At 36.4% G+C, this 25,130-nt stretch overlaps 1 protein-coding gene across 12 annotated transcripts in view; it reads left to right on the top strand.

The window, feature by feature from the left end:
* NOL4 (nucleolar protein 4) overlaps window positions 1–25,130 on the top strand; it is a 388,522-nt gene that overhangs the window by 169,435 nt on the left and 193,957 nt on the right. For 11 of the 12 annotated variants that reach the window (XM_002917597.4, XM_002917596.4, XM_034642861.1 and 8 more), the window contains one exon: window positions 15,242–15,525. In XM_002917597.4, coding sequence (XP_002917643.1) covers window positions 15,242–15,525 — 284 coding nt within the window. Of the gene's footprint in view, window positions 1–11,628; window positions 11,767–15,241; window positions 15,526–25,130 lie in introns of those variants that run through there. The other variant, XM_034642870.1, reaches the window with a different exon arrangement.

Below are 25,130 nucleotides of genomic sequence, written 5' to 3'. Positions count from 1 at the left end.
AAATAAATGAATCTTTTTAAAAAAGAATATAAATACAATTGGAATGATTCCTTTCCAAATGCCAGAAAATGTGGGCAAAACTAGAATCTCACTTAAGCCATTGCTTTCCTTTGCCTTTAAGACAGGATTGTTACTATAAAAAGGAGAATATAGTTCTTTTTCTGAGGCATGGGATCACTCAGTCATAGTACATTTTGCACTCTTAATAACAGTTGTAAATAATAGCTGAGGTGATTTGTGTGTGAATAAATGTGAAATTTTGTTCTGGATTCATCCATTAACTTATTTTCAGTTGTTTTGTCACTGAATTTACTACTGCAAATTGGTTAGTATACCTTGGTGCTTATAGGAAAAAGGCACATTTTGGGTAAAAATATATTTGAATAGAGTAAGATAAAAAATTTCCATGTCTTGGTTCAGTATAGTCTAGAAAATAATGTTCAGTCCATATCTGCAAATCATCTAAGCATTTTGTCAGAAAAATAGAGGATAGTATCTTATAAAAAGTACTCATATGACTCCAGAGACAATACATACCATGGTTTTTTTTTTTTCATGACTGGTGTTTGCAGCATCACTGAAAGAATTGGATGACATGAGGTCGTCATCTAGGGACCTATGTGGGTGAGGGAAAAGGACAGCGGCTCTGGAGTCAGCTACCCTGATTGTGAATCGGGCCTTAGCTCCTGTGGTACCTTAATGGAAGGCATTCGATCAAGATCCCAGAATGTGCCTCTGTGATTTTAGATTAGCTGGGTCTGCTTAGAGGATTAGATATAATGAAATAAGTGCCCGGCGTATAATATTAAATTGTTTTTAATGGCAAACAGCACTAATTAAGCAATATACTTTTTCCATCAGTTTTGCATTATTACCTCAAATAATGAGGGCAGAAGGGAAGTGTCGGTGTTTGTAAGAATGATGTCACAATAAGGGAGACAGCGATTTAAGGAACCCAAAAGTAGGAAGTGTAGAACAGCCAGGCCATGAATTTGCTTTGGCCTCATTGAATTATATACAGGGTTATCATACAATTTATTGTCCCAACCAAGCATATTTGGAGTCGGAAGGGGCACAGTTAGTAATTATGCTGTCACCAAGACTATGTGATGCCAACCTACCACACTTATAGTCCCTCTGATGTGTACGTTTTTTCTATGTCCATCTCTCCCCCCGACTCTGGCTTTCTCTGATCAATTTGGCTTGCTCATGGCCCCTGTAACCCCTTCCATCCAATCCTCGCTCATGGTTCTTACTTTAGCTGCGGTTACTAACCAAGGTAAGAGTTTGGGCTTCTGAGATTTGTATTATGCTAAATAATAAAAGAGCTGAAGTGATTTGTATGTGATTATGTTATTCAAAGTGAAATAAGTGCTTTTCCTCAGTCACTTTTCTCCTCTTTTCTGTTCTCCCCTTCTCTCCCCACCCCCGCCTATCATACAATTATCTGGAAGTCATGTTAAAATGCAAATTCTGATTCTGTAGGTCTGCAATAAGGCCTGGGATTTGATCGTTTTAACAAGTTCACAGGTGATTTTGATGCTACTCATCATTAGCCTGCATGTTGAAGAGAAAGGTGTTAGTTTAAATTCCAAGAGATAGAATCTTTTTGAGCTAATTTGCCTTTCTGGTTTGACCACAGTGATTGTGGCTTTGACTTCTTATGGTTTGATGGTCCTTTGGTCAGGTGCCTACCTTGGTAGTTTGGGCCTGGGGAGGTCATATGGCTACCAAGGCAGTAGGCAGGTTAATTTGTTCTGGAAGGGAGTGCAGAGAGGAGATCCATACACTAAAATGATATGTTCAATGTAAATTAGCTGTCCTGTTTCTTTTCATGGAGAGCCACTGAGGAAGGAGCTTGAGAAGGTGCCATTGGCACTGGAAGGCCCTCTAAACCAGGCCAGTCAAATGTCAGTGAATGTTTCCTCTCTGCTAAAGCCGAGAAACAATAGCTTTCAAACCAGAATCTACTGTGCGTTATTCAAAGAAAGATTTTATGGATGGCCATGGTTGTGTAACATTAGGAAAGCAGAGTGAGACATAGGGGGTAGGAAGTTATATTTTAAACAGCTCTTGGCTAACTAGAAATAATCCCACTCTGAGAGCTCTTATCTTGGTATTATTCAGAGTTTAAATTGATACAGTCAGTATAGAAACTTAGAGAAATTAGTTTTTTAATGGTCAATCAAGACAGATTTTATAATTTTGATTTGAGGGCAATTCAATGATTTGTTATGATAGAAGCAGTATTAATGAAAATAAGCATATATATCACTATTATAAAAATAATGTTCATTACCTGGGAATCCTTTTTTCTTTTTTTTAAAGATTTTATTTATTTATTTATTTAGAAAGAGAATGAGAGTGTGAGTTGGTGTGGGGGACAGAGGGGTACCAGGGAGAGGGAGGGGGAAAAGAATCTCAAGCAGATTCCCTGCTGAGCACAGAACCTGCTGTGGGGGTCCATCTCACGTCACTGAGGATATGACCTGAGCCAAAATCAAGAGTCAGACATTCAACCAACTGAGCCACGGAGGCGCCCTTCATTACCTGGGAATCCTTTCAATTCTTAAGTTGTTTTTTTATTTTTTTTTTTAACTCGTGCTGACCTTACCTCTTGCCAATCCAATTACAAAAAGAATAAAACATCAGCAAAAACCAAAATGTTTTCTCTTCTTCCACTGACTTTTAAAGAAACATTATATTTCTACTCGTGACTTGCTAAATACACTACTTTATTCAAAGGAGTATTAAAGCAAGGTCCACGCTCTCCATGAATATATGGAAAAATATGACAAATGTGTGAAAAGTTAGTGTATAATGGAAAAAATCTTGAACTATGAAAACCAAGACTTTAAAAATAAGATCAGTGTAAGTAGTGTTCCTCGGTTGTTGGTAGAGATGGGTCTGTGAAAACCTGTGCTCCAGAAGGAGGATTTGGGGCAAGATGGCTGCCCTGATGTTGCCCAGGCCGCTCAATTAGAGTCTACCTAACTCCTCAGCCATCCGTAATTTGAAAGTTTGCTTGGTTTCAAACTAGATGATGACTTTGAGAACTTCCATGGTTCTCTTGAACCATTATCCTCCTTTCCCCCCAAATCAGTGTGAGGACTAACTATTGGTCATTTAATTTGGGATTAACAAAATTAAAATTTTTAAAAAGATTTGATTTCTTTATTTCAGAGAGAGAGAGTACACAAATAGGGGGGGAGACTGGCCGTGGGAGAGGGAGAAGCAGACTCCCCACTAAGCAGGGAACGTGATGTGGGCCTTGATCCCAGGACCCTGAGATGATGACCTGAGCTGAAGACAGATGCTTAACCGACTGAGCCACCCAGGCGCCCCTACAAAATTAATTATTTAAATTGACTCAAGTATACCAAATTTGAGAAATGTAAAACATGGAAACAACTCTTCTATATTTACTACTTGCAATTAATACAACAAAAGCAAGTACTATTTCTGTTATTGAAAATGTTTCCCTGTTTTATCCCTGGGCAGTAACAAATATCTGAATGCTATGTGGACTCATGATGGATAGTCTAGGATTCTGCTTTTTTTTTTTTTAAAGGATTCTGCTATTACTAAGATGTTTTATTATAAAAGTCCTGGTTTATAGTTTACTCTCTACATTGCAAGCACAGTGCTTCCTATTTTTTACAGAGTACTTTATTTTAGATTTGGGCAAGTAGTTCTTTCTTCCCTTTGTATTTACTTACAGTCCTTTCAACCTGGCATCTAGAAGTGTATACACACCTTGTGCACTTACTAAATAGTCATACGTAGAGATGAAGCCATCCACAGTCATTCAGATTTCACATCCTCTTCCATGAAGGTGGCTGTTGGTCCTTGACTACCTCTCACCTAGGCTCTGGTGATATCGGTGATGGGAGAGAAGGATGTGGGAATGTAAGTGGTGTTAGAGCTCTATCCTCTTGGGATGGCCATAGGACCCCTGGCTTCTTTGCACTTTGAATAGATTTTAACTGTGGCCTCTGGGTAAACCCATTATTGATTTTTTTATATTGAGGTATAATTGATACATAACATTGTGCTAATTTCAGGTGTACAACATAGTGATTTGATATATGTGTGTATCGTAAAGTGGTCACTATCATAAGTCTAACATCCATTACCACACGTGGTTACAAATGATTTTTTCATGTGATGAGATGAACTCACGTTTCAAGTAGAAAAGTAGCATATGTGTTACTATTCTCTTTTAAGAGTAGGGTTAATTTTCTGTATCCTCCAAATACTGATGTTAATGTTGGTTTTCTTTTATCTCATATTTCATAAATTATGTTATCTTTTCTCCTCCTATTTATTTAAAGCTTTAACAAGTTTCCTAAAATGATATCATTTGATGTCATTCAGCCCTGGATGTCAAGTACAGTTGTCTTTGGTTATAAATATCATGTAATTGGTCAGCCTGTACTTATAATCATGGCGATATTGAAAGTTCATCTGCTTTTATAAAAACATTATAGCTGCTCAATTTATGCTAATTGCAGGAAGGATAGGCAGAAGGCCTTTGTTACAGTGAGTGGAAGGTGACAGTAGGCTATTCATTGTGATTCCTGATTTTATGAAGTACTACAAAATGGGCAACCTCAGATGACACCTTTCAATTTAGTGTCTCTTAAGAGCTTCCTAAATCAAAAGTTAACTTGTTTTTCCCCTCACATACATGTTATGTATTCATTTCATATTGCTGTGTTACAAATTACCACACACTTAGCAGCTCAAAACAATAACCATAGCTCACAGTTCAATAGGTCAGAAATCTAGACAGCCTCTTATGACTGTAGAACTGAGGTCCCTGTTTCCTTACTGGCTGTTGGTAGAAGTCTCTGTCAGCTCCTTACAACTGCCTGCATTCCTCCTTATGGGACCTCCTCCGTCATCAAACCATCAATGGCATACTGAAAAAAACTTTATGCTTTGAGTATCTCTGACTTCTGCCACTAACCAGAGAAAGCACTATGCTATTAAATGATCATGTGATTAGATGAGGCCCACCCAGCTAAACTCCCTATTTAAGATCCACTGTGCCACATGACATTCCATAATCACAGGAGTGGTATCTCAGCACGTTTACAGGTTTTGGGAATCAGGGTATAGAATCTCGAGGGGAAGGGTACTTTTTAGATTCTTCCTACCACAGTATCCACTGTAGTAATGCTTTCAATAAGTAGTTCCAGAACATATAAAAGGATGTAAAAAGACTCACAGTCTATTTTTTAAGCAGACATTAAATAGATATGTGATTATCACCTCTTGTGATTATCCAGTTCAACAAATAATTATTGAATATTTACTGTGTTGCAATCATAAGCTGATAAAGGAGTAAGAACTGGAACTTTCCCTTCAATAGCTTACATTTCATAATTAAATACCTCTAGACATAGAGAAACTTCTTTGGTATTTTGATAATTTTGTCAAAAAGATTTCCCATATATTTTATAAAAATACTGATTCTGTGTAACTTCTAATCTTTGATCTTCTGATAGGTAATAAAACACATTAACATCTTTAATTTTGATTCAACTGTATTTCTCCTCTGACAATGTTCTTTTGGGGCATAGAGTCCTCTAGTTCTTTGACTATATTTTATTGTGATTTCAAGTCCCTTCAACGTGTAAGTTATATTTTTAGTAAGACATAAGTCACTTAACATTTCTGTTCCTCAGTTTTTTCAAAAGTAAAACAAATATGCATTAGTTAAGGTTGCTTTTTTCAAGTTAAGAAATTATCTTTGGCTGAATTAAGTGAAAACAATACAAAGAATGGGAATCTCATGGAGAGGTACTGGAGTTTCTGACAAAATTCACAGAAGAGTTGGTCACTCACTAATCTGAAAAAGTTAGGAACTAAAAACAGCCCCAGTTTTAGAAAAGTCATGGTACCTCCAGTGGTAGTAATTTTTGTCTTTTTTTCTAGAGGTAAAGATAAAAAGACCTAGTTTCAATGACTCCCCTTTTCTGTCTCACAGCTCCAAATTTTTCTCACTCTCTAACATGATATGCCATCTGGAAAATGCTCTAGGAAGGGATCATATGCACTAGGTTTCCAACCCAATGGGTGCTTAGTAGCTACCAGCATTTGGCTGCTAAAACACACACACACACACACACACACACGCACACACCACACTATGGCATATAACATATCACGTAACTTTTTCATATTGCCAAAGATAATCCTACTGAATACTTACCACCTATTTGACATAAACCTCAACCAACCTCACTCTTCCCCAAGTGGAAAGAAGTCTAAGTCATGTCCAGCTATTGCATTCAGAGATGGTACTGAGGAGCCCCAGTTTCTGAGGCCAGATCACCAAATGATGTTCATTTCTTCTTTAGTTCTATAACAATTGAAATTATGTGATTAATGGACTAATTAGTATATTTATCTACTACCACTGCATCATATATACAACAGTGGAAATAAAACCTAATGAAATGAGAAACGTGTTTTACTCTTCAGACACCTGACAGCAAACAAAGAAATCCAGATAAATATTGTACTCCTTTTTGCATCTGCTTCCAAAGCTATAAATAGTATGACTAACCAGTTCCACTACTCATTCCACATTTTCTTCCCTTTAGCTTGCAGTTAAACTACTTAGAGTATTTTCCAGATGGCATATCATGTTAGGGAATGAGATTTTATCTCTGCCTATAAGGATTGCCTTGACAATATTTCCTTTTGGCAGAGCGAAATGAGAAATGCTTCAGGAGCTCTTATGGGCCTATGACCCAATCCATTCTGTTTTTTGGACATCTTTCATTCCCTTGGTATTCAGGATCAGTGATTGTGGCCAACACACAGCTCTTCTTTTTATCTATTCCCATAGTGGTCTGCATGGACAGTTGTCTATTTTTGTGGAAGTGTCCTTCTTACAGGCCAATGGAACCTATAGCTGCAGAGAATTATGAGAAGTGTCACTGCCATCTCAGAAAAGCCTTGTTCTCCAGGCTGATATTGTGGCTAAGAGGGAGGCAGCCCCAAGAACCAGTAGCTGGATTAAAGCGTATATCACATCCTGAAAAGCAGCCCCTCAGGCTCAGATTGTATCTTTCAGTGGCGTCATAGCTGAGTTTTTAATAGTTTATTCCATTATTTTAGAAGGTCCATTTTTGTCAATAATGGTGTAGAGAATAAGAGTAATAGCTCCATGGGAAATCCTCTATTTCATTTGTTTTAGTATGATGTGGTTTCCTTGATTAAAATTGATGTGTGGGAGAAAAGGGTAGTATATAAAACATTCCGAGGGTTCAGATGTGCTGGTGGTGGAGGAAGAACGGGTGAGCAAAATTCAGGACCAAGTCAAAAATGAGTTTCCATTCTGCTGAGGACAAGTAACTGTCCTCTCTAATTAGAGGCAACTAAAACAATTGTTCTGCCCCGGCCTATGATGAAAGATCTATCAATATCATCCTTCCTTCAACTTCTATTAAAAAGTCCTCCCAACTTTCCCTTTTCAAGTTTCTACACCATTTGGCCGCTGCCAAAGAAATACCATAAAAAAAAAAAATAACCTCTGACTATCTTTGTTCTGAAGAGAATATATAACCAGACCTAGTGCTCATGGTTCATTAAATGGATTTCATTGTCCATTTGGGCCTGTCCAAGAAAGCAACTGTACCACCGCCGAGTTTCACAGAATCATGGACACCTGACTGACATTTTTCATTCTCAATTTTTCACAAAGAATTTCCTTTAAGACAATAGACAGAGATTAAAGGAGGAACTCTTGTATGGTAGGCTGTGCTCATACGCCACTGGGGCATGAATAAACTCCTTTTTATATATTATACTTCCACTCAACAAAGGAGGGCTCCTGAGCGTGTATGAATATGACAGTCAGTGAACAGCCGTGCTCAATTCATGATGGCCAGCTGGAAAAAGAGTCAGGAGCTGTTATCAAAAAGCAAAGTTACCCCAGGGAGAATACAGGGCCCTGCACTAAATCTTGTTTTTTACTGACAGAATTTTTCTGGTTGGGGATTAGCCCAGGCTCCATGCCCAATCCTGAACTGCTGCAGATGCCTAGAGTACCATCTGATCTGTTTTGTCCTCACAAAGGTCAAGTGGAAAAGCCCTTTTCATTGCAATCAAAACCAGATGAAACCTACTTGGTGATGCGCCGGCTGCTTAGTGATAAAGAGGTCAAGTTTTAAGAACTTATCCTTCACTTTGGAGAGGAAATCTGAATCCCTCTGTACTTTATTACCCTCAATATTGGTTTTATCATTTTGAAATCAACGCCCTTTAAGTTTTTACATATACTTAGATATACACACACATATATATATTTATGTTAGTAAGCTCCTTAGTGTGAATGTTTGACTTCAAAATGTAGCATCATTCTTTTGTACGTGTTTAAGATGGCATTACAAAATAGTATATAGTCTGGATTATAGTTTGTAAATGCAAACAAAAACAGAAGATTACTTTTGTTGATTACTTATCTTTTAAAGATTTTTGTCATGTTAAGGACTTCAAAGTGCAAGACTTTTGTAATCAGCAATTAAAATATTTGCATATAAGAAAACAAAAGATAGAACAGTGCTGTTTACTTAATAACAGTATTATAGAAGATGAGTAAAATAGGGGCTCCTGGGTGGCTCAGTTGGCAAGTGTCTGCCTTCGGCTCAGGGCCTGATCCCAGGGTCCTGGGATCGAGCCCTGCATCAGGCTCCTCTGCTGTGAGCCTGCTTCTCCCTCTCCCACTCCCCCTGCTTGTGTTCCCTCTCTCACTGGCTGTCTCTATCTCTGTGAAATAAATTTAAAAAAAATGAGTAAAATAGAAATCAAAGAATGGAAAAGTCATCAGAAGGATTTGAAGAAAGGAAATAAGAAAAACGAGGAAGAAATTTCTAGGTGGCAACTGCAAATGGACAAAGGCAGGAATATGTCAGGGTCTTGGACTGGGGGAGGAATAGGGCTGCCCAGCAAAGGATGGATGGATAGACGGATAGATGGATCTTTGTTTCAAGTTTTTATTTAAATTCTAGTTAGTTAACATATAGTGTAATATTGGTTTCAGGAGCAGAATTTAGTGATTTGTCTCTTACATATAACACCCAGTGCTTATCATAAGTGCCTTCCTTCATATCCATGATCCCTTTTGCCCATCCACCACCCACTTCCCCTCCAGCAACCCTCAGTTTGTTCTCTGTAGTTAATAATCCCTTACGGTTTGCCTCCCCCTCTCTTTTTTTTCTTCCATCCGCTGTGTCATCTGTTTTACTTCTTAAATTCCACGTAGAAGCATATAGTATTTGTCCTTCCCTGACTAACTTATTTTGCTTAGCATAATACACTCTAGCTCCATCCATGTTGTTGCAAATGGCAAGATTTCATTCTTTATGATGGCTGAGTAATATGTGTGTGTGTATATATATATATGTGTGTGTGTGTGTACATATATATATATATATATATATCTCACTTCTTCTTGATGCATTCATTAGTTGATGGACATTTGGGCTCTTTCCATAATTTGGCTATTATCGATAATGCTGCTATAAACATCAGGTATATGTGCCCCTTTGAATCAGTATTTCTGTATCATTTGGATAAATACCTATTAGTGCAATTGGCTGGATCATAGAATAGTTCTACTGTTAACTTTCTGAGGAATCTCCATGCTGTTTGCCAGAGTGGCTGTACTAGTTTGCATTCTCACCAACAGTGTAGGAAGGTTCCCCTTTCTCTGCATCCTTGCCAACACCTGTTGTTTCCTGTGCTGTTAATTTAATAATTCTGACAGGCGTGAGGTGGTATCTCATAGTTTTGATTTGTATTTCCCTGACAATGAGTAACATTGAGTGTCTTTTCGTGTGTCTGTTAGCTATTTGTAAATCTTGTTTGGAAAAATGTATCTTCATGTCTTCTGCCCATTTCTTAACTGGATTATTTGTTTTTTGGGTGTTGAGTTTGGTTAAGTTCTTTATAGATTTTGGATACTAACCCTTTATCAGATATGTCATTTACAAATATCTTCTCCCACTCTGTAGGTTGCCTTTTAGTTTTATTGATCATTTCCTTTGCTGTGCAGAAGCTTTTTATCTTGACGAAGTCCCAGTAGTTCATTTTTGCTTTTGTTTCTGGAGACATGTCTAGTAAGAAGTTGCTATGGATGATGTCAAAGAGGTTGCTTCCTGTGTTCTCACAAAGGGTTTATTTAGACTGGATTGCCTGCTTCATGTTGCAGAGTAGAGGGAGCTATGGTGTAAGATGTAGAGATGGACATATAATCTCACTCATATGTAGAATTTAAGAAACAAAACACTTGAACATAGAGGAATAAAAGAGAGAGGCACACCATAAAACAGACTCTTAACTATAGAGAACAAACTGAGGGTTGCTGCAGGGCAGGTGGGTGGGGGAGGGGATGGATTAAATGGGTGGTGGGTATTAAGGAGGGCACTTATGATGATCACTGGGTATTGTATATAAGTGATGAATCACTAAGTTCTACACCTGAACCTAATATTACATTGTATGTTAACTAGCTGGAATTTAAATGAAAAACTGAAAGGAAAGAAAAGATCTAGGGTATAGTCTAGCAATGGATATACTTCCATTATTTTATAGGGACCCTAGGCTGGGAGAAGACTTAGAGCAGAGGTCAGGAGTGACAAAGTGATGAAGGGGACTGGCCCCTAAACTCCATTTTGCAAATAGATTTTGAAGGATTTAAAAAAAAATTTTTCTACTTTTTTTGGGTATTAAGGTACCACTCTTTTGATACAGGGTTATTTACATCAGTATTTTGGATTTAAAAGTTAGCTTTATGGTGATATATTAAAAGGCAGTTTTCTAAGGAGGCACCAAAGGACTAGAGGTGGAGGACTGCAGTGCATTTTGGGGAAAACCATAAAAAGCTTTTTGGACCCTATAAGCATCTGACCTGGATTTTTGGACTAAATTTCCAAGTAGTAATCTTAAAATGAGGAATATATATATATATGTATACATATATTTTCCTATTCATTTTGCCCAAGGCATTTGGCCTAAAGGCCATAATGAAGAACTACTGAAAGTAACTGAATAAGAATGTAGGTCAAGTGCTTTGGGAGATTTCAAATATATATACATCACATTATGTTTATATATAGAGAGATAAATGTGCATCCACATATATATATATTTGTATACTTAAATACATACACGTCGTACTTGCTGTTATAGGTTAATTCTCTTTATATAGAGAGAGCTAACCATTGAATTTCATGACGACGTTAGACATAATTTAAACAAATAGTATTTCTAGGGTCTGTACTAATTGGTGGAGGGAATGGGAAGCAGGGAAGGAGAAAGAAGAAAATGAATAGCTGGCCACTATGGTTAGTGTTACTGCACCTTACAGGCAAGAGCCTCAGCTGAGCTCAATTGGATGGCCCTGGGCACACCCCCAAATCCATGCCAGCGAAACCAACCTCAGAGCAAAGTGACCCAAACATCTAACGGCACTCCTGATGTCACTGGATGCCACGCTACCTGTCATCACATTCCACATTCTCTTCTGTTGCTAGGTACCCTGAGCACTCTTATTTCCAAAGCTCCAGGTGCCGTTTTCTCCTTGGTACTCAAACACAGAGTTTTTAGCTCCAATGCTATGGTACCCAGGCTGAAACTTGAGAGAAGCACCAGCGTTCTGGCCCTGTGAACGTCAAGGCCATACCTACAGATCTCAGCGCTGGGTACCCACATGCCAGCAGCCACTTAGGATGGAGCAAATTATCTTGGGTAAGGAAACAGATTTCCCCTTTAAAGCAATAAACTGGTATGAGTTGGTTATGATAAATAGGAGTCTGAGATGTGTGGTTTCAAATTCTGAAAAAGTATCTTTAAGGAAGAGAAAATAAAAATCATTAACATGGTTACAAGAAACCAGACAATAAAAAACGGTTAATTTAGCTTCAGTTTAATGTCTGCTCACTCTTTACATTGAATTTTTCTAATATAGACATCAAAAACTTTGTTTTAAATTTTGATTTATGAAACAGGGGCATGTGACATTACTGGTTCTTTTACCATTTAAATGATAAAATATGTGAATATATATTTTATACAAATAAGTAAATCATTCATTTGCTCTTCATAAAACATGCTGATTTACTCACGAATGAAATATGGAAGGCTGTGGAATTTAGTTACCTTGGTAACATCTGGAGTGAACTACTCTGTCTAAAAATATTTTCTTCTTTTTTGTTTATACTTTATACCAAAATTATAAATACATGACTTTTATTAAAGATTCTCCTGACAGATAATAATGTTTATGTTACTTAAAATGTGAATAAATATGGTACACTAGTTACTAAATATGTATGATGGTTTCAGACGAAAGACACAGGTGTGCCATTTTTAATTTTTAACTATAATAGGTATCGGATTTGTTTTATGGTAGTATAGATTTGGTTTTATCTTATTTTACTTTTTTAAAAGATTATTTACTTATTTATTTGAGAGAGAGAGAGAGAGAGATCGAGCAAGAGAGCACAAACGGGGGAGAAGCAGAGGGAGAGGGAGAAGCAGGCTCCCTGGCAGAGAGCCTGACAGAGACGTGGGGCTTCATCCTAGGACCCTGAGATCATGACCTGAGCCAAAGGTCTGAACCACCCAGGCACTCCTAGATTATGTTTTGAAGTGTAATATACCTTTAGGGTTATTCATTCTTTTAACATACTGATAAAATTTTCTTACATAAAATGTTTAGCATTTTTTAAAGGATTCTAGTACACAAATGTTAAATCACACTTTTCTTCATAAATATAATAATTGAACTGGAATGCGTCCATTATGCTTTTCTTCGGACTTTCGTGGAAAGAAATAACTTAGATAACCAGAAATGACCTAACATACTTTAGCACTGGATTTGACTTCACATAAAGGACATGCACAATTTTCTGAATTACTTAGATAAATTATTCCTCTAATTCTTTATTTCAAAAACTGTATATATTTCATGATTAAAAGAATGTTTTTGATTTCTCAATAGCTGTGGAAAGTGCTATGTCATATTATTTATGACTGGGTCTCCCTAAATTCTCATTTGTTTTCTTTCCACATGGAGTCTTTTGTTGAATGGGGATGTAAAAGGAGTAATTTATTAGTAGAATCTTGCCATTTGAATACGTTTTAACTTTTTCACAAGATATTAGATTTAAAATATTAAGTTTTTAAAATTTCAATTTTTAAAATATCATTTTACTGAAAATTCAGCTTAATGCCCTTTGCTTTCGTTTTCCATTGGAGCTGGAGATCTGGGTTTCCTCCTGAACCCCCGTCTGTCCAACTCTCAGTCGTACCTGTTCTTTTCTTATGATATTCTAGTCCCCTCTAGTTCGACACTACTGCTACTTTGGTGTGGGCTTTCAACCATGCTGATTCAGATGGCTTCTGGAGCTCTTCTTAATGGTTTCCCATTTTGTCACCTTCATCCCATTCTCCTCATCAGAGTCAGAGTAATCTCTTTAAAAGATTCTTGTTTTCATATCGTCTCTGACAATAAAATTACTCCTATTTGCTCCCAAGGTCCAAGCCAAGCTCTTGGTTATAGAAAGCACATCCTCTTGCCTCCCTATCTAGGTTTCCCTTTCTGACTTTCTTGTTTGCACTCAGCACTCCAGCCTTATTTCTCATTGGCCCTGCACTTTCCTTCCTTGAAGGTGTTACACCTGCTGATCTCTAGGTGGGGAATGCTCTTCCCCAACTTCTTCACCTGGTTAAGTCTTACTCATCTTTTAGAATTCTTTAGGAAAACTTTCCTTCTTTAGGAAAACTTCTGTGATGTCCTTACCCCTTGTTTTGGATCAAAGACTTTTTCTTCTGCATTTTAGTCGTAGCTTTTTTACTATCTCTTTTAATTATTTGTGAACTCATTGAAGGCAGAGTCTCTGTTGGGCAAATTATTTAACACCCTTTTGGCCAAGTGTAGGTATTCAATAAATGTTGACTAAATGAAGGAACAGGTGAGTTATACCACTCCTTCAGAATTTAAATATTATTTTTATGAATTTAATTGATTAGAAAGCATTAAATATTTCATTGCATCCTGCAAAAATAAGCTAACTTGAGAATGTTCAGAAATCAAAATATTACTCGTGGGCATTCATATTTATATGGCTTCATCAATAACCCTTAACTAAAGGAAACAATCTAATACCTTCATCCTTCATAATCCTTTAAAATTAATATAAAGATGAAATTAAGAGAAATAGAATTTTATTGTTTCATGTAAATTTTGTTTCTTACTCTAGTTGTTATTGATGTGTATTTCTAAACAAGCTTATCATTTATTTTAAAGCCAGAAAATTTTGACTAATTTTGTTTCTTCCCTTTCTTCCCTGTTTTGCTTTTTATTTTTGTTATTAGAAAATTATATATATTGGAAATAATAAAGAGTGTTTAAAAATCTAGTGTCGTTCCAGTTAAGAAGAAATTAATATTAACATTTTAGGCCACACTTTTTCACTCTTCTCCCTCTATATGGTTGTGTGTTTTCTTTTTAGAAAATTGGGGTCATTTGACCATTTTCATAGCTAGCTTTTTCCATTTAACACATCACACTTGCCATTAATATTAATGGAAAAATATTCTACATTTCCCATATTCTAATCACTCCAACATATATTAAGGCAATTTTTAATTTTTTGGTCGTTTCTGTCACCTCTGAATGTTTGCTATTATACACAACACTGGCATAAAGGCCTTTTTCCCTGCACAGAAATGCACACAATGAAGCCTTAGTAGTGTAAGGACTGGAGCAAAGGTTATGAGCACTTTTAATGTTTTAGATGCATATTAAACACTTATAAAGCTTGAACCAACATACAACTCACTAACAGGATAGACAATGCATTTATCAGAGAATTTTCACCAGATCTGGATATTCTCACTAGAAAAACAAAAACTATCTGCAAAATAATTAACAAGTTTTCTCTTTGTTTCAATTTGCATTTTTTGAGATTGCATTTGATATTGAACTGTTTCTCCTCTTTTATCTTCCTCTTCCTATTTTCCTCCACTTCTTGTGCCTAAGTGTGCCTCCTAGATTACAAGTCACAGTGGCTGCTTCACAAGTTTATTTGTAAGGATAAATTACACAAGATATGTAAAATTACCACAAAGCCAAGCACATCATAGGAGCTCAGTAAATGTTAGCTGAAGTAGAAACGGAATGGCCCATTAATTAAAATCAAAATATTCTTTCCAACAGATGATTCTGCTGCAGAGAGCTTTAACGGCAATGAGACTCTGGGGCACAGTTCAATTGCTTCCGGGGGAACACACAGCAGGGAGATGGGCGACTCCAATGGTGACGGCAAAACTGGGCTGGAGCAGGAGGAGCAGCCCTTGAACCTGAGTGACAGTCCCCTCTCAGCACAGCTGACTTCGGAATACAGGATAGATGACCACAGCAGTAATGGAAAAAACAAATATAAGAATCTTCTAATTTCTGACCTCAAGATGGAACGAGAGGCGAGAGAAAATGGAAGCAAGGTAAGGTCATGTTACAATTCTCAGCACTTCTAAGTTCATCATAAAGGTCATAAAGAAACACATATTTATACGAGAGATGAAGATTAGTTTTGCTAAAAATATTTTAAACAAATCCCAATAATACATTGCCAAGAAATTTACGATCATAGATACCCTGTGTCCATATAAGCACTAATTTTCAAGAATAACAGTGAGCAAAATGGATAGTGTTTCAGACAAAGCTGTTGGTATGTGGGGTTTTTTTAAATTTAAATTCAATGAGCTAACAGACATAGTTTCCGATGTAGAGTTCAATCATTCATCAGTTGCATGTAACACCCAGTGCTCATCACATCACATGCCCTCCTTAATGCCCATCACGTTGCTGTGTTTTTATACATGAAATCACTTGATGTAATGTTTCTTCTTCATATAATCTCCTTATGGATCTGTCTTTGGGAGTCTGTTGAGCTCAGATGTGAAAGTTTAGCTCTCAGAACATAATTATGGACTCTAAAAAGATCACTATCTAATTTCTACTAGCCTGGATAGGTGTACGCAGTAATAAAGTTTCAATTAGACTCTCAAGTTTGCTTTAGAGACCCAGGGACGTTGGTCGGTAATGTACTCCCCATGCCTGGGAGAAATGTGTCAGTGTTCTAGATGAAACAGGCAGATTAAATAACTACTGAAACAAGTCATTTATCACAAACTATATTCTACAAAAGACAGAAACTTGGTTCAAACATATCTAAATTTCTGGATTCTTTATACTAGAATAAATTATAATCCTCCCCCTTCCCAATTTATTTGTTTATTTTTATTTTTGATCCTTCTATTTTGATCTCTATTTTCACACCCGTTTTCAGAAATACTGCCAATTCTTTTTTGTTTGTTTTTATTTAAATTCTAGTTAACATACAGTGGAGTATAGTTCCAGGTGTACAATTTAGGGATTCAACACTTCCATGCAACACCTGGTGCTCATCACAAGTGCCCTCTTTAATCCCCACCACCTATTTAATCCATCCCCCACCCACCTCCCTTCTGGTAACCAACAGTTTGTCCCAATTGATTTATTTAAAAAAAAATTAACTTCACATTTCTATCAGTTTGAAGTAATGCATGCTGGTGATTTTTGTTCTGTAATTTTTGAATGTATACTTTTGAACACAGGAAGATTTTTAAGGAATATACATTTTGACTCCCTCCCCACCCCTCCCCCGCTTCTATATTACAATTGAAGAACTGATCTTTTGACACAGATCTTAAAGCCAAATGTCTTAATTTGAATTAATTTCTGAATTTGCTGAGGCACTGTACTTCCTAGATTGGCTCTATTTAAATCCTCTTGCTTGCCTGAGGGTATGTTGTTTTATCCTCTTTTAAGCAAGTCACTGACATCATCAGACACTTAAGCACTCCTGCCTGAGGGCGACTGCTACAACTTTTGCTGGGATAAATGCGAATATTCTCTCCAGTGGTTTAAAGCCAAATCACACAAACACAGATGATTTTGTATTCACTAACATGATCTGAATCAAGGCTACATTTTACAGAACAAAATAACCTTTAAGAGCTTTGGCCATCTACATTGTCCGTCTGGTTTTTATAAATGTCCCTTTTATGCTATGTATCTGTTGAGTATTTTTCTAAAATTATTCAGTGGTTTGCTCTTCTCTTCTATACCCCATTATTCATTGTTAATGATAGGAACTAGGCGCGTTTGAAACACATTGTTGCACATTTTAAACAGAGTGAAGTTACTTTTCTACTTATTAAGATGAAGTTGTAAAAAGCACAGATTGTTTGGGCTCTATGTGAGGAGTAAGATGAGAAATGGGCCTGGGAAGGAGACATCCCAGAGCAACCACACATTTCATGGTTTGGTGAAGGAAGAACAGCTCTCAGGCTGACTGAGGAGTAGCCAGAGATACAGAAGAAAGATCAGAAGGGTATCGTGTATGGAAACTAAGTGTAGTCTACCTTTCAAGAAAGAGAGTGGTCAGCTCTGATGGACAATGCTGATATATCATGTAAGACAAAGATAGAAAATAGTTGAGTCTATGAGAAAGTTTTAGAACACTTTGGGAGCAGAATACAGAGTGATTCTTTATTCTTTCCTTCAAAGATTACAGAATAAAAGAATATATTAAATACCCGCCATACTTGCACTAATGAAGTAATGGAGACAACTCAGAGAGGAGTCTTTATTCATTTGACCTTTGATAAATTGTTTTGGTTAAAAGGGGAACATATACATAGAAAAGTTTCTTAGTAAAAGTATAGGCAAATATCCATTCCTGTGTTAAAACATTGGGAGTTCAGAATAAGAAAATATTATTTCTCTTGAAGTAATAAAGAGGGCTTTCTAGCGGAAGTGAGACTTGAACTTTGAAGAAAATATAAGATTACCATTTTTTCAGAAGGGGTCTCCAGTTGGACATCGTGAAGGGCCTGGAATGCACAGTGTAGATGAGTTGGTGTCATAGGTTAGGGAACCATTGTCTATTTGGAGCTAGGTAGGACTTCATAACACGGTGTTTGAAGAAGAACCCAATATCATTAACACAAGATAGACCATTTGCTACCAATTAATTGATTCACTGAATTTTTACTGAGGGATTCCTACATGCAAGGCACTGTTGTAGGAAACAAAAACATGGAAGTGAACAATCTAGGGGCCCAGCCCCTCTAAAGCTTAAAGTCTAGCAGGAAAGAAAGGCAAACCCATGATTATAATCTGATTCCATAAGTAATATGATGAGCAAATGGCAAGGTGAAATGAGAAAAGAAAGGTGGGGGCACCCACAGGACTATAGTGATTCTTTTTTTTTTTTTTTTAAGATTTTATTTATTTATTTGACAGAAAGACAGCCAGCGAGAGAGGGAACACAAGCAGGGGGAGTGGGAGATGAAGAAGCAGGCTCCCAGTGGAGAAGCCTGATGTGGGGCTCAATCCCAGGACCCTGGGATCAGGCCCTGAGCCAAAGGCAGATGCTTGAGTACTGAGCCACCCAGGCGCCCCAGGACTATAATGATTCTTAAGGAAGACTTCATAGAGAGATTAATGCCAGGAGGAATGTGAAGTGTAAGTAGAAGTTATTCAGCTGGAGAGGATTATTTATGGTAGAGCACGTGTGGAGGCACAGAGCCATGAGAGAGCATGCTTGGCATGGAGATTTTCAAGGTTAGCATGGCTATAGCAGAGAATATGTGAGGAGAACTGGAGTATAGAGAGGTTCCCTCAACAATGGGTTCATGGGCCAGTTCAGGGACTTTGGATTGTATCCCATAGTCAAGTTTAGCATGATAAGGTTGTGGTCAGCTTGGAATTTTAGAAAGTTTATCCTGGCTACATCAGAGCAGATAAACAGGATAGGGACTAGGAAATATAAAAAAGACAGAAAGCTGGTTAGATAACTATTGTAGCACTCTAGGAAGAAAATAATGCAGGAATAAAAAAATGAACATATTACTTTTCTTCTTTTGATATTGTATTTGTGGGATATATAGCTCCATAGATTTTATAATGCCAAACTCCTGGGAATGTTTTTCACATATACTACAGTATGAATAGCCTCTTTTATACATCCCATTAGGTTATAAATTTTATGAATATAAGCACGATGTCTATCTTGCTCACTGAGGTATGTCTAACACCTGGCTTAATATCTGCTACATAGTAGGTTCTCAAATATTTTGAAGAAATAAAGTTTTATCAAATGTGGGAAGTGAAGCAGAGAACATTCTTGAATGACTCCAGCTTTACTGGCTTGATTTACTAGGTGGATGGTGACTCCATTTTCCAAGATTCAGAATGAGAAACATTTGAAGAAGTGTTTTTTTATACATAAGGTTTACCGCGCCTACGCAGTATTTATGTTTAATAGGCGTCAGGGATATATGTTTCAGCTCAGAAGAAATGTCCAGTTTGGAGAAAGAAACATGTGAAAGGTTTAGAATTGCAACTTAAAGCTGTTGAGGTTGATAAGATCACCTCAGAAGAGTGTAGATGGAGGAGACAAGAGAGTCAAAATGCATCATCCTACAGAAGAGTATCAGAATATCTTGCCATCAAGAACAAGTGGCAAAAAAGAAGGAGAAAATGAAGGCAACCAGATAAGGAGATGTTTTAGAAGCCAAAGTGTGGGGCATTTCAAAACTGATATGTAGTTCAATGGAGTAATCCTTAGGTGACATAGGTCTAAACCTGGACGATGGTTAGGAGAGTTAGTGCTGAGAGCTGGAGTTAGAACACATGCCAAAAGAAGGAGCAGAATTAGTGGGGAAGTGGACTGGAGACAGTTACAGAAACTGTATAGGGAAGCTGAATCATTTTAATTGTGAAGGAGACTGTGTCTGGAATTTTATTTTAGGGTTTCTTCTTGCAGTGTGAATTTGTATGCAGAGAGCTGTGGGGTTCCTGGCTTTGAATCGGTTCTTGCTCTACCTGAGGCTATTAGGTGAACTTCATACTAAAGGTTTAGCACTCATCTGTTCAGTTAGCACTACCTTTTGAGTCCTTAGAAATGTTCCAAGACTTCTGTACAAATTTGTAAAGTGACACTACCAGTTTCTTCTTCCGGTATTGTTTAGGCTAGCCTCTGTCATAACTTGGAGGAATATAAAAGCTTAATTATATAGTATCGTTGAAAAACTTAGATTTCTATGAGTTTGTATGGACCTATTTCACATTTTTATTGTGAATAATCTCAAACAAAAATGATTATAAAGCATTTAAATCTGAACAGTGAATGGAAATGCTTAAAAAGAATAGCTGAGCTGGACTATGCCATTTACCAATTGCTTATTATTATGCAAATTTACTCACTAGCCCAGTGAATCATATTAACCAATATAAAGAATAAGCATATTGCATTGGAAGAGCTTAGGTGATATTTATTTTCTGTTTGAAGATGGACACATTTTTAGAGGACAACTAGAAACATTAGAAATCAGAAGAAAGTGAAACTGTTGATTAAAAGCTTAGAAAATGAGACTCCTGAGGAAGTGTTAAGGAACAATTATATAGAAAAAGAAAGGTTAAGAAGACACAAATTTGGATATAAATATGTTTAAAATTATTAAGTGAGAATGAAAACAAAACAAAATCTAATAGAGGGAAACATAAAACTTACAAACACTATCATTGATTTTTTTTTTCTTTTTGGTTTTCTCTTTTTCTTTCAGTTATTTGTGACCTAGCTGCATTATACTTAAATATGGTAAAATATTCTGAATCAGTCTCCCAAAAGAATAATGTTTCAAGTAATAACTGTGGTAAGAGGGTGATTATTGTTTGAGGGTTAATGTGTCACTGTGGTTACTGCATATTTGGTTTGGTTTTGGCTCAGTTCCCAAGACCCTTCAGTCTTCACTTTATTAAAATAATATTTTTCCCCAAAGTGGTCCATGTGACATTTTTTCAATGAATCTTTCCTTCAAATTCTCACTAAAATGGGTATTAACATTCAAATTAGAGTTTATAAAATACTTATCATATTTAGCATTAATGATTGATATGTAATTTTATTTAGACATGATGAAGGAAGCAGCACATTTTTCTGAGTATCTCTGTAATATTTAGGTGTCAGGAGATTGCCTTTTAAAACATAAGAGCCATGCATTTACTTTTGGAACAATATTATCTTTCTCTTTGTTGTGTGGATATTCTAGCTCATTATTGTTTTAATTTGATCTTCAATATCTAGCCTCTTGGTGTTATATAAAGATTTGGACACAGATTTTTCTTCAGGGTAGAAACAACAGTATATCTTCAATGAATGTGCCTCATGTGCTATGCACTGTCCTGGGTGCTTAAAAAAAAAAAAGTTTGTCATTAAGAACTCACATTTTGGCCAGAAAGATATACACATAAGTAAATAAGTGTGTTATGGAAATATGGAAATTAATTTGTATGTGGGTGTGCCTTCTAGGCATACTAACCATGTCCTGGAAAGTTCCCAAGTTCATTTTTAATGGTTAAGTAGGAGATAGCCACTTGGTGAAAAGTAGTAGGAAATTCTCAAAGAACACAGCATTAAATTTAGACCTAGAAATGTCGAGGATGGAAGTGTTGAGAGATAAGTCTGGAGCGGTAGTTCAGGGTGTCTGGCTAGGGTAGGCTAGAGATGCCCTTTTAAAGCTTGAATGTCACTCTGTAGTTGACAGGGAATCGCTTAGAATGGAGGAGAGGAAAATAGCATGGTCAGATGGTGTTTCAGGGTAGATCACTGTGGCGTCTTTGTAACAGGATGGCTTTTAAAGGCATAAAAAGGGAGGAAACTACTAACAAGATGAGGTCTTGCCTTAGTGAGGTGCTGGTAGGGATGGAAAGGAGAGCAAAGAATTAAGAAATATTTAGAATGTTAAATGGGCAAAATTGGGAGTTTGATTAGGTAAGTGATGGAGGGCGTGAAAGAAACTTAGAGCCAGAAGATAAAGGATATATCAGTTCTGATATTAGGATGTTATGTCAACTCTAACAATGATGAACACTTACTGGGGTGTGCTTTCACACCCCATCTCCTTGTGTTTAGGAGAGCAAGTGTAATTAGCAGCCTTATTTAAACATAAGTGCATAAAATCTAATGGATGTTAAGCTATTTAACTAATATTAATTATACACTTAGTTAAGTGATAGAGCCTGGTATTGAACACAGGTCTTCTGACTTTGCAGCCCATGTGCTTTTCACCATACCCACATGCTGGTTGATGGTGTGTAGGACTAGTTATCTCTGTGGACCATGTGGTGAGTATGATGAGAGCGCTATCAAGAGAGAGGCAGAGACTTGAAACAATTAGTGAATAGTTCCTTGATAAATGGCACGTATTTGCAGTGGCATTTATTATACATATATTTGTTTTGCCCTCCTAAATGAATTATTTTACATAAAAATAATATACTAGTGCTCCTGCTGGAAAACTAAGCATGTATTCATTGTTGCTTTTGTGCATAAATGTAAATAAATGGGTAGTTGAGTTAGAGTGGGTCCTTGAAAAGCCCCAAGGTAAATTTTAGACTTACCTTTTGCTAACTACCAATTTAAAAGGACATCTTCATGTATTTTACATGCATATGTATATATTTACATATGTATTACATATAGATATATATAGAAAGAGTGTGTATGTGTTTTATATTTTAAACTTATGAGTTATGTGGACTTCAGTTCTGCTCATTATTGGACATATTTTTTTCCTTCTGTCCTTGGAAGATCTTTTTTTAATCAAAAGATATATAAGAAGGATATAGTATCATATGATTTTTTGTAGTGTCTATCATATTTGCAACCTAAATTTAAACTTGTATAATGCTTTAGCAAAAAAAATATGTGCCTTATTCAGGGACTGTTAACTATTCTGTAGAATAATATAATTTTAAAAGCTGCTTTGTTTCCAGATGAAGAAATTAAGACCCACTCAAGTGACTCCTAACACCCAGATCACTGTCCTTCTGGATCATTATGCTGTCATGGTTACCACCTGCATATGCTTATATTCTTGATATGTTATTATAGGAAGAGAAAGGGTAAAATCAACATTTGTGAATGCCCACTATGCATGATCCAGTCTATGTTTGCTCATTTCACATTTGTTATCTCAGGAGAACAGAGAAGACAAGGGGCTTCTAAAATTAATACCCTGAAATGTGCAAACTGAAGTTGATTTTAATTCTCCATATGCAGCAAAATACACATTTTGAGTTCCCGTTTAAACATAGGAGTTCAGTCGGTTCAATACAAAATCTCAACTGCTCCTCCAGCCATCAATGCTATGCATTGATAAATAATCTGTTGAGAGTATTACATTATATTTTTGGCCAAAATACAAAACAAAGAAAACTGACCAATTATTATATTCATCTTTATTTGATGGTTAATCAATAGCTCAAAAAGAAATAGGGTTGTATTTTGTTTGCTTTTGTGTAATTTTGTTTTGTTTTGGGGTGGGTTTTTGTTTTGTTTTGCCTGTGGATGTGTATTTGTCTGTCTTACATTTGATTTCCATCATTTGGAAGAAGACAAAATGTTTAATAATATCATTTGGTCTGTAGGTATCTTGAGAATGGTAGAGAAACTCTAAGAGAGAGAACTATAATCTATATACCTGGAAGTAATTCATGCACATCTCAAAATAATTGGTATTACCAGGACTCATTGTGAAACACTTTGATATTGATGCAAATCTGTGGAAAGCACAAAAGAAAAAATATCAGAGACCAAGAGAAATATATTCTAATTTGTCTCAGTGTAATAAATTTATATTATTTTCATTAATACCAAATATTTGATGAGTCTTAAAGTATATTCCTGAAAGTAATTATCTGTAACCTTGTTATTAGTATGATTTTTTTAAAAAATATTTTTGAAATGAAGATCTTGGGGTTATTTGGAATCAAGAGAATAACATGGATGAGAGTTTAAAGAAAAGGAGTAAGAAGTAAAAAGTCATAAACTTTCATCCCAAGGAATAATAATGAAAGGTAACATTACTGAATTCTTACCATGTGTCAGGTACTATTCTAGAAACTAACTCAAGTAATCCTCATATAACCCAATGGAATTAGGCTGTTATTATTCCCATTTTTACAGATGGGGAAACTAAGACCCAACGACGTTATAAATATGGTTACACTGAGAATTTCTAGAATTTGGATTTAAGCCCCCAGTTATTTGGCCCACATTTCAACCATACAATTTGAGTTGAGATCATGAGGTAGGACCTGAAAATGAGCAGCACATTTAACTTGGTGCTGAGACCCCCAGCAGCTGTTTTATGGCTCACAGTTCCTCCCTGATCAGGAAGCCATACTGATCAGCTCTGTGACTAGGAGCAAGTCTTTACCTTTTAAGCCTGGATATTTCATTAGTTACGTGAGGATAGTAATACTTAACCTATAGGCAATTGTGACAATTAAGTAAGACTGTATGCATTTTTTAAGCACATGATAAATGGGATTGCTGTGGTTGTTTTTACTGGCTTCAGAGTTTGGGGCTTAGCTAAATCTTGCAAAAGTGTTCTTAACTCATAAATATTTATTTAGAAAGTTGAATATCCATCTTTTATAGCCTACCAAGTACTTACTGAGATTGGCAATTTGGAAAAGCATTTCACTTTATTTCATTTTATCTAGTAAATACTATCTTTTCTTCCTTTATCCCTTCTTCCTTCCTTATTTCCTTTTAGTTATACCTATTTTCCAGGCATCTGGAATATACAATACATTCCCAGAGGTATTTTATAGGCATTTATTCTAGGACCTATTTCAGTGAATATATATAACAGGCACTCACGGAAATAGATCCTAGGATACCTTGCAATTTCTGCTTGTTAAAATCTTCCTGACCCTGTTGGAATCTGTCCAATTCAAATGTCACTTCCTTTATAGTATCTATCTTGATTACCTCAGCCATGAAAAAAATAAAATCTTTTCTGAACTTCTAGGGAGAAAGATCCATGAGGAATAAGGACAAGAAGGCAGGATGGGAAATTGTATGGGTGGTGGATTGTACGGTCACGCCTTAAAGTGATTTACGTGCATAAAACTTGCTCCTTACAAAATGTTATTTGAACAAAAAGGATGCAGTGATGTGGGAATAAATCGTATTGATCTTATCCCA

The sequence above is a fragment of the Ailuropoda melanoleuca genome, chromosome 14, assembly GCF_002007445.2.
Source record: "Ailuropoda melanoleuca isolate Jingjing chromosome 14, ASM200744v2, whole genome shotgun sequence".
Classification (NCBI taxonomy): domain Eukaryota; kingdom Metazoa; phylum Chordata; class Mammalia; order Carnivora; family Ursidae; genus Ailuropoda; species Ailuropoda melanoleuca.
The sequence above is the reverse complement of the archived record's forward strand: the minus strand, read 5'-3'. Positions and strand labels throughout refer to the sequence as shown.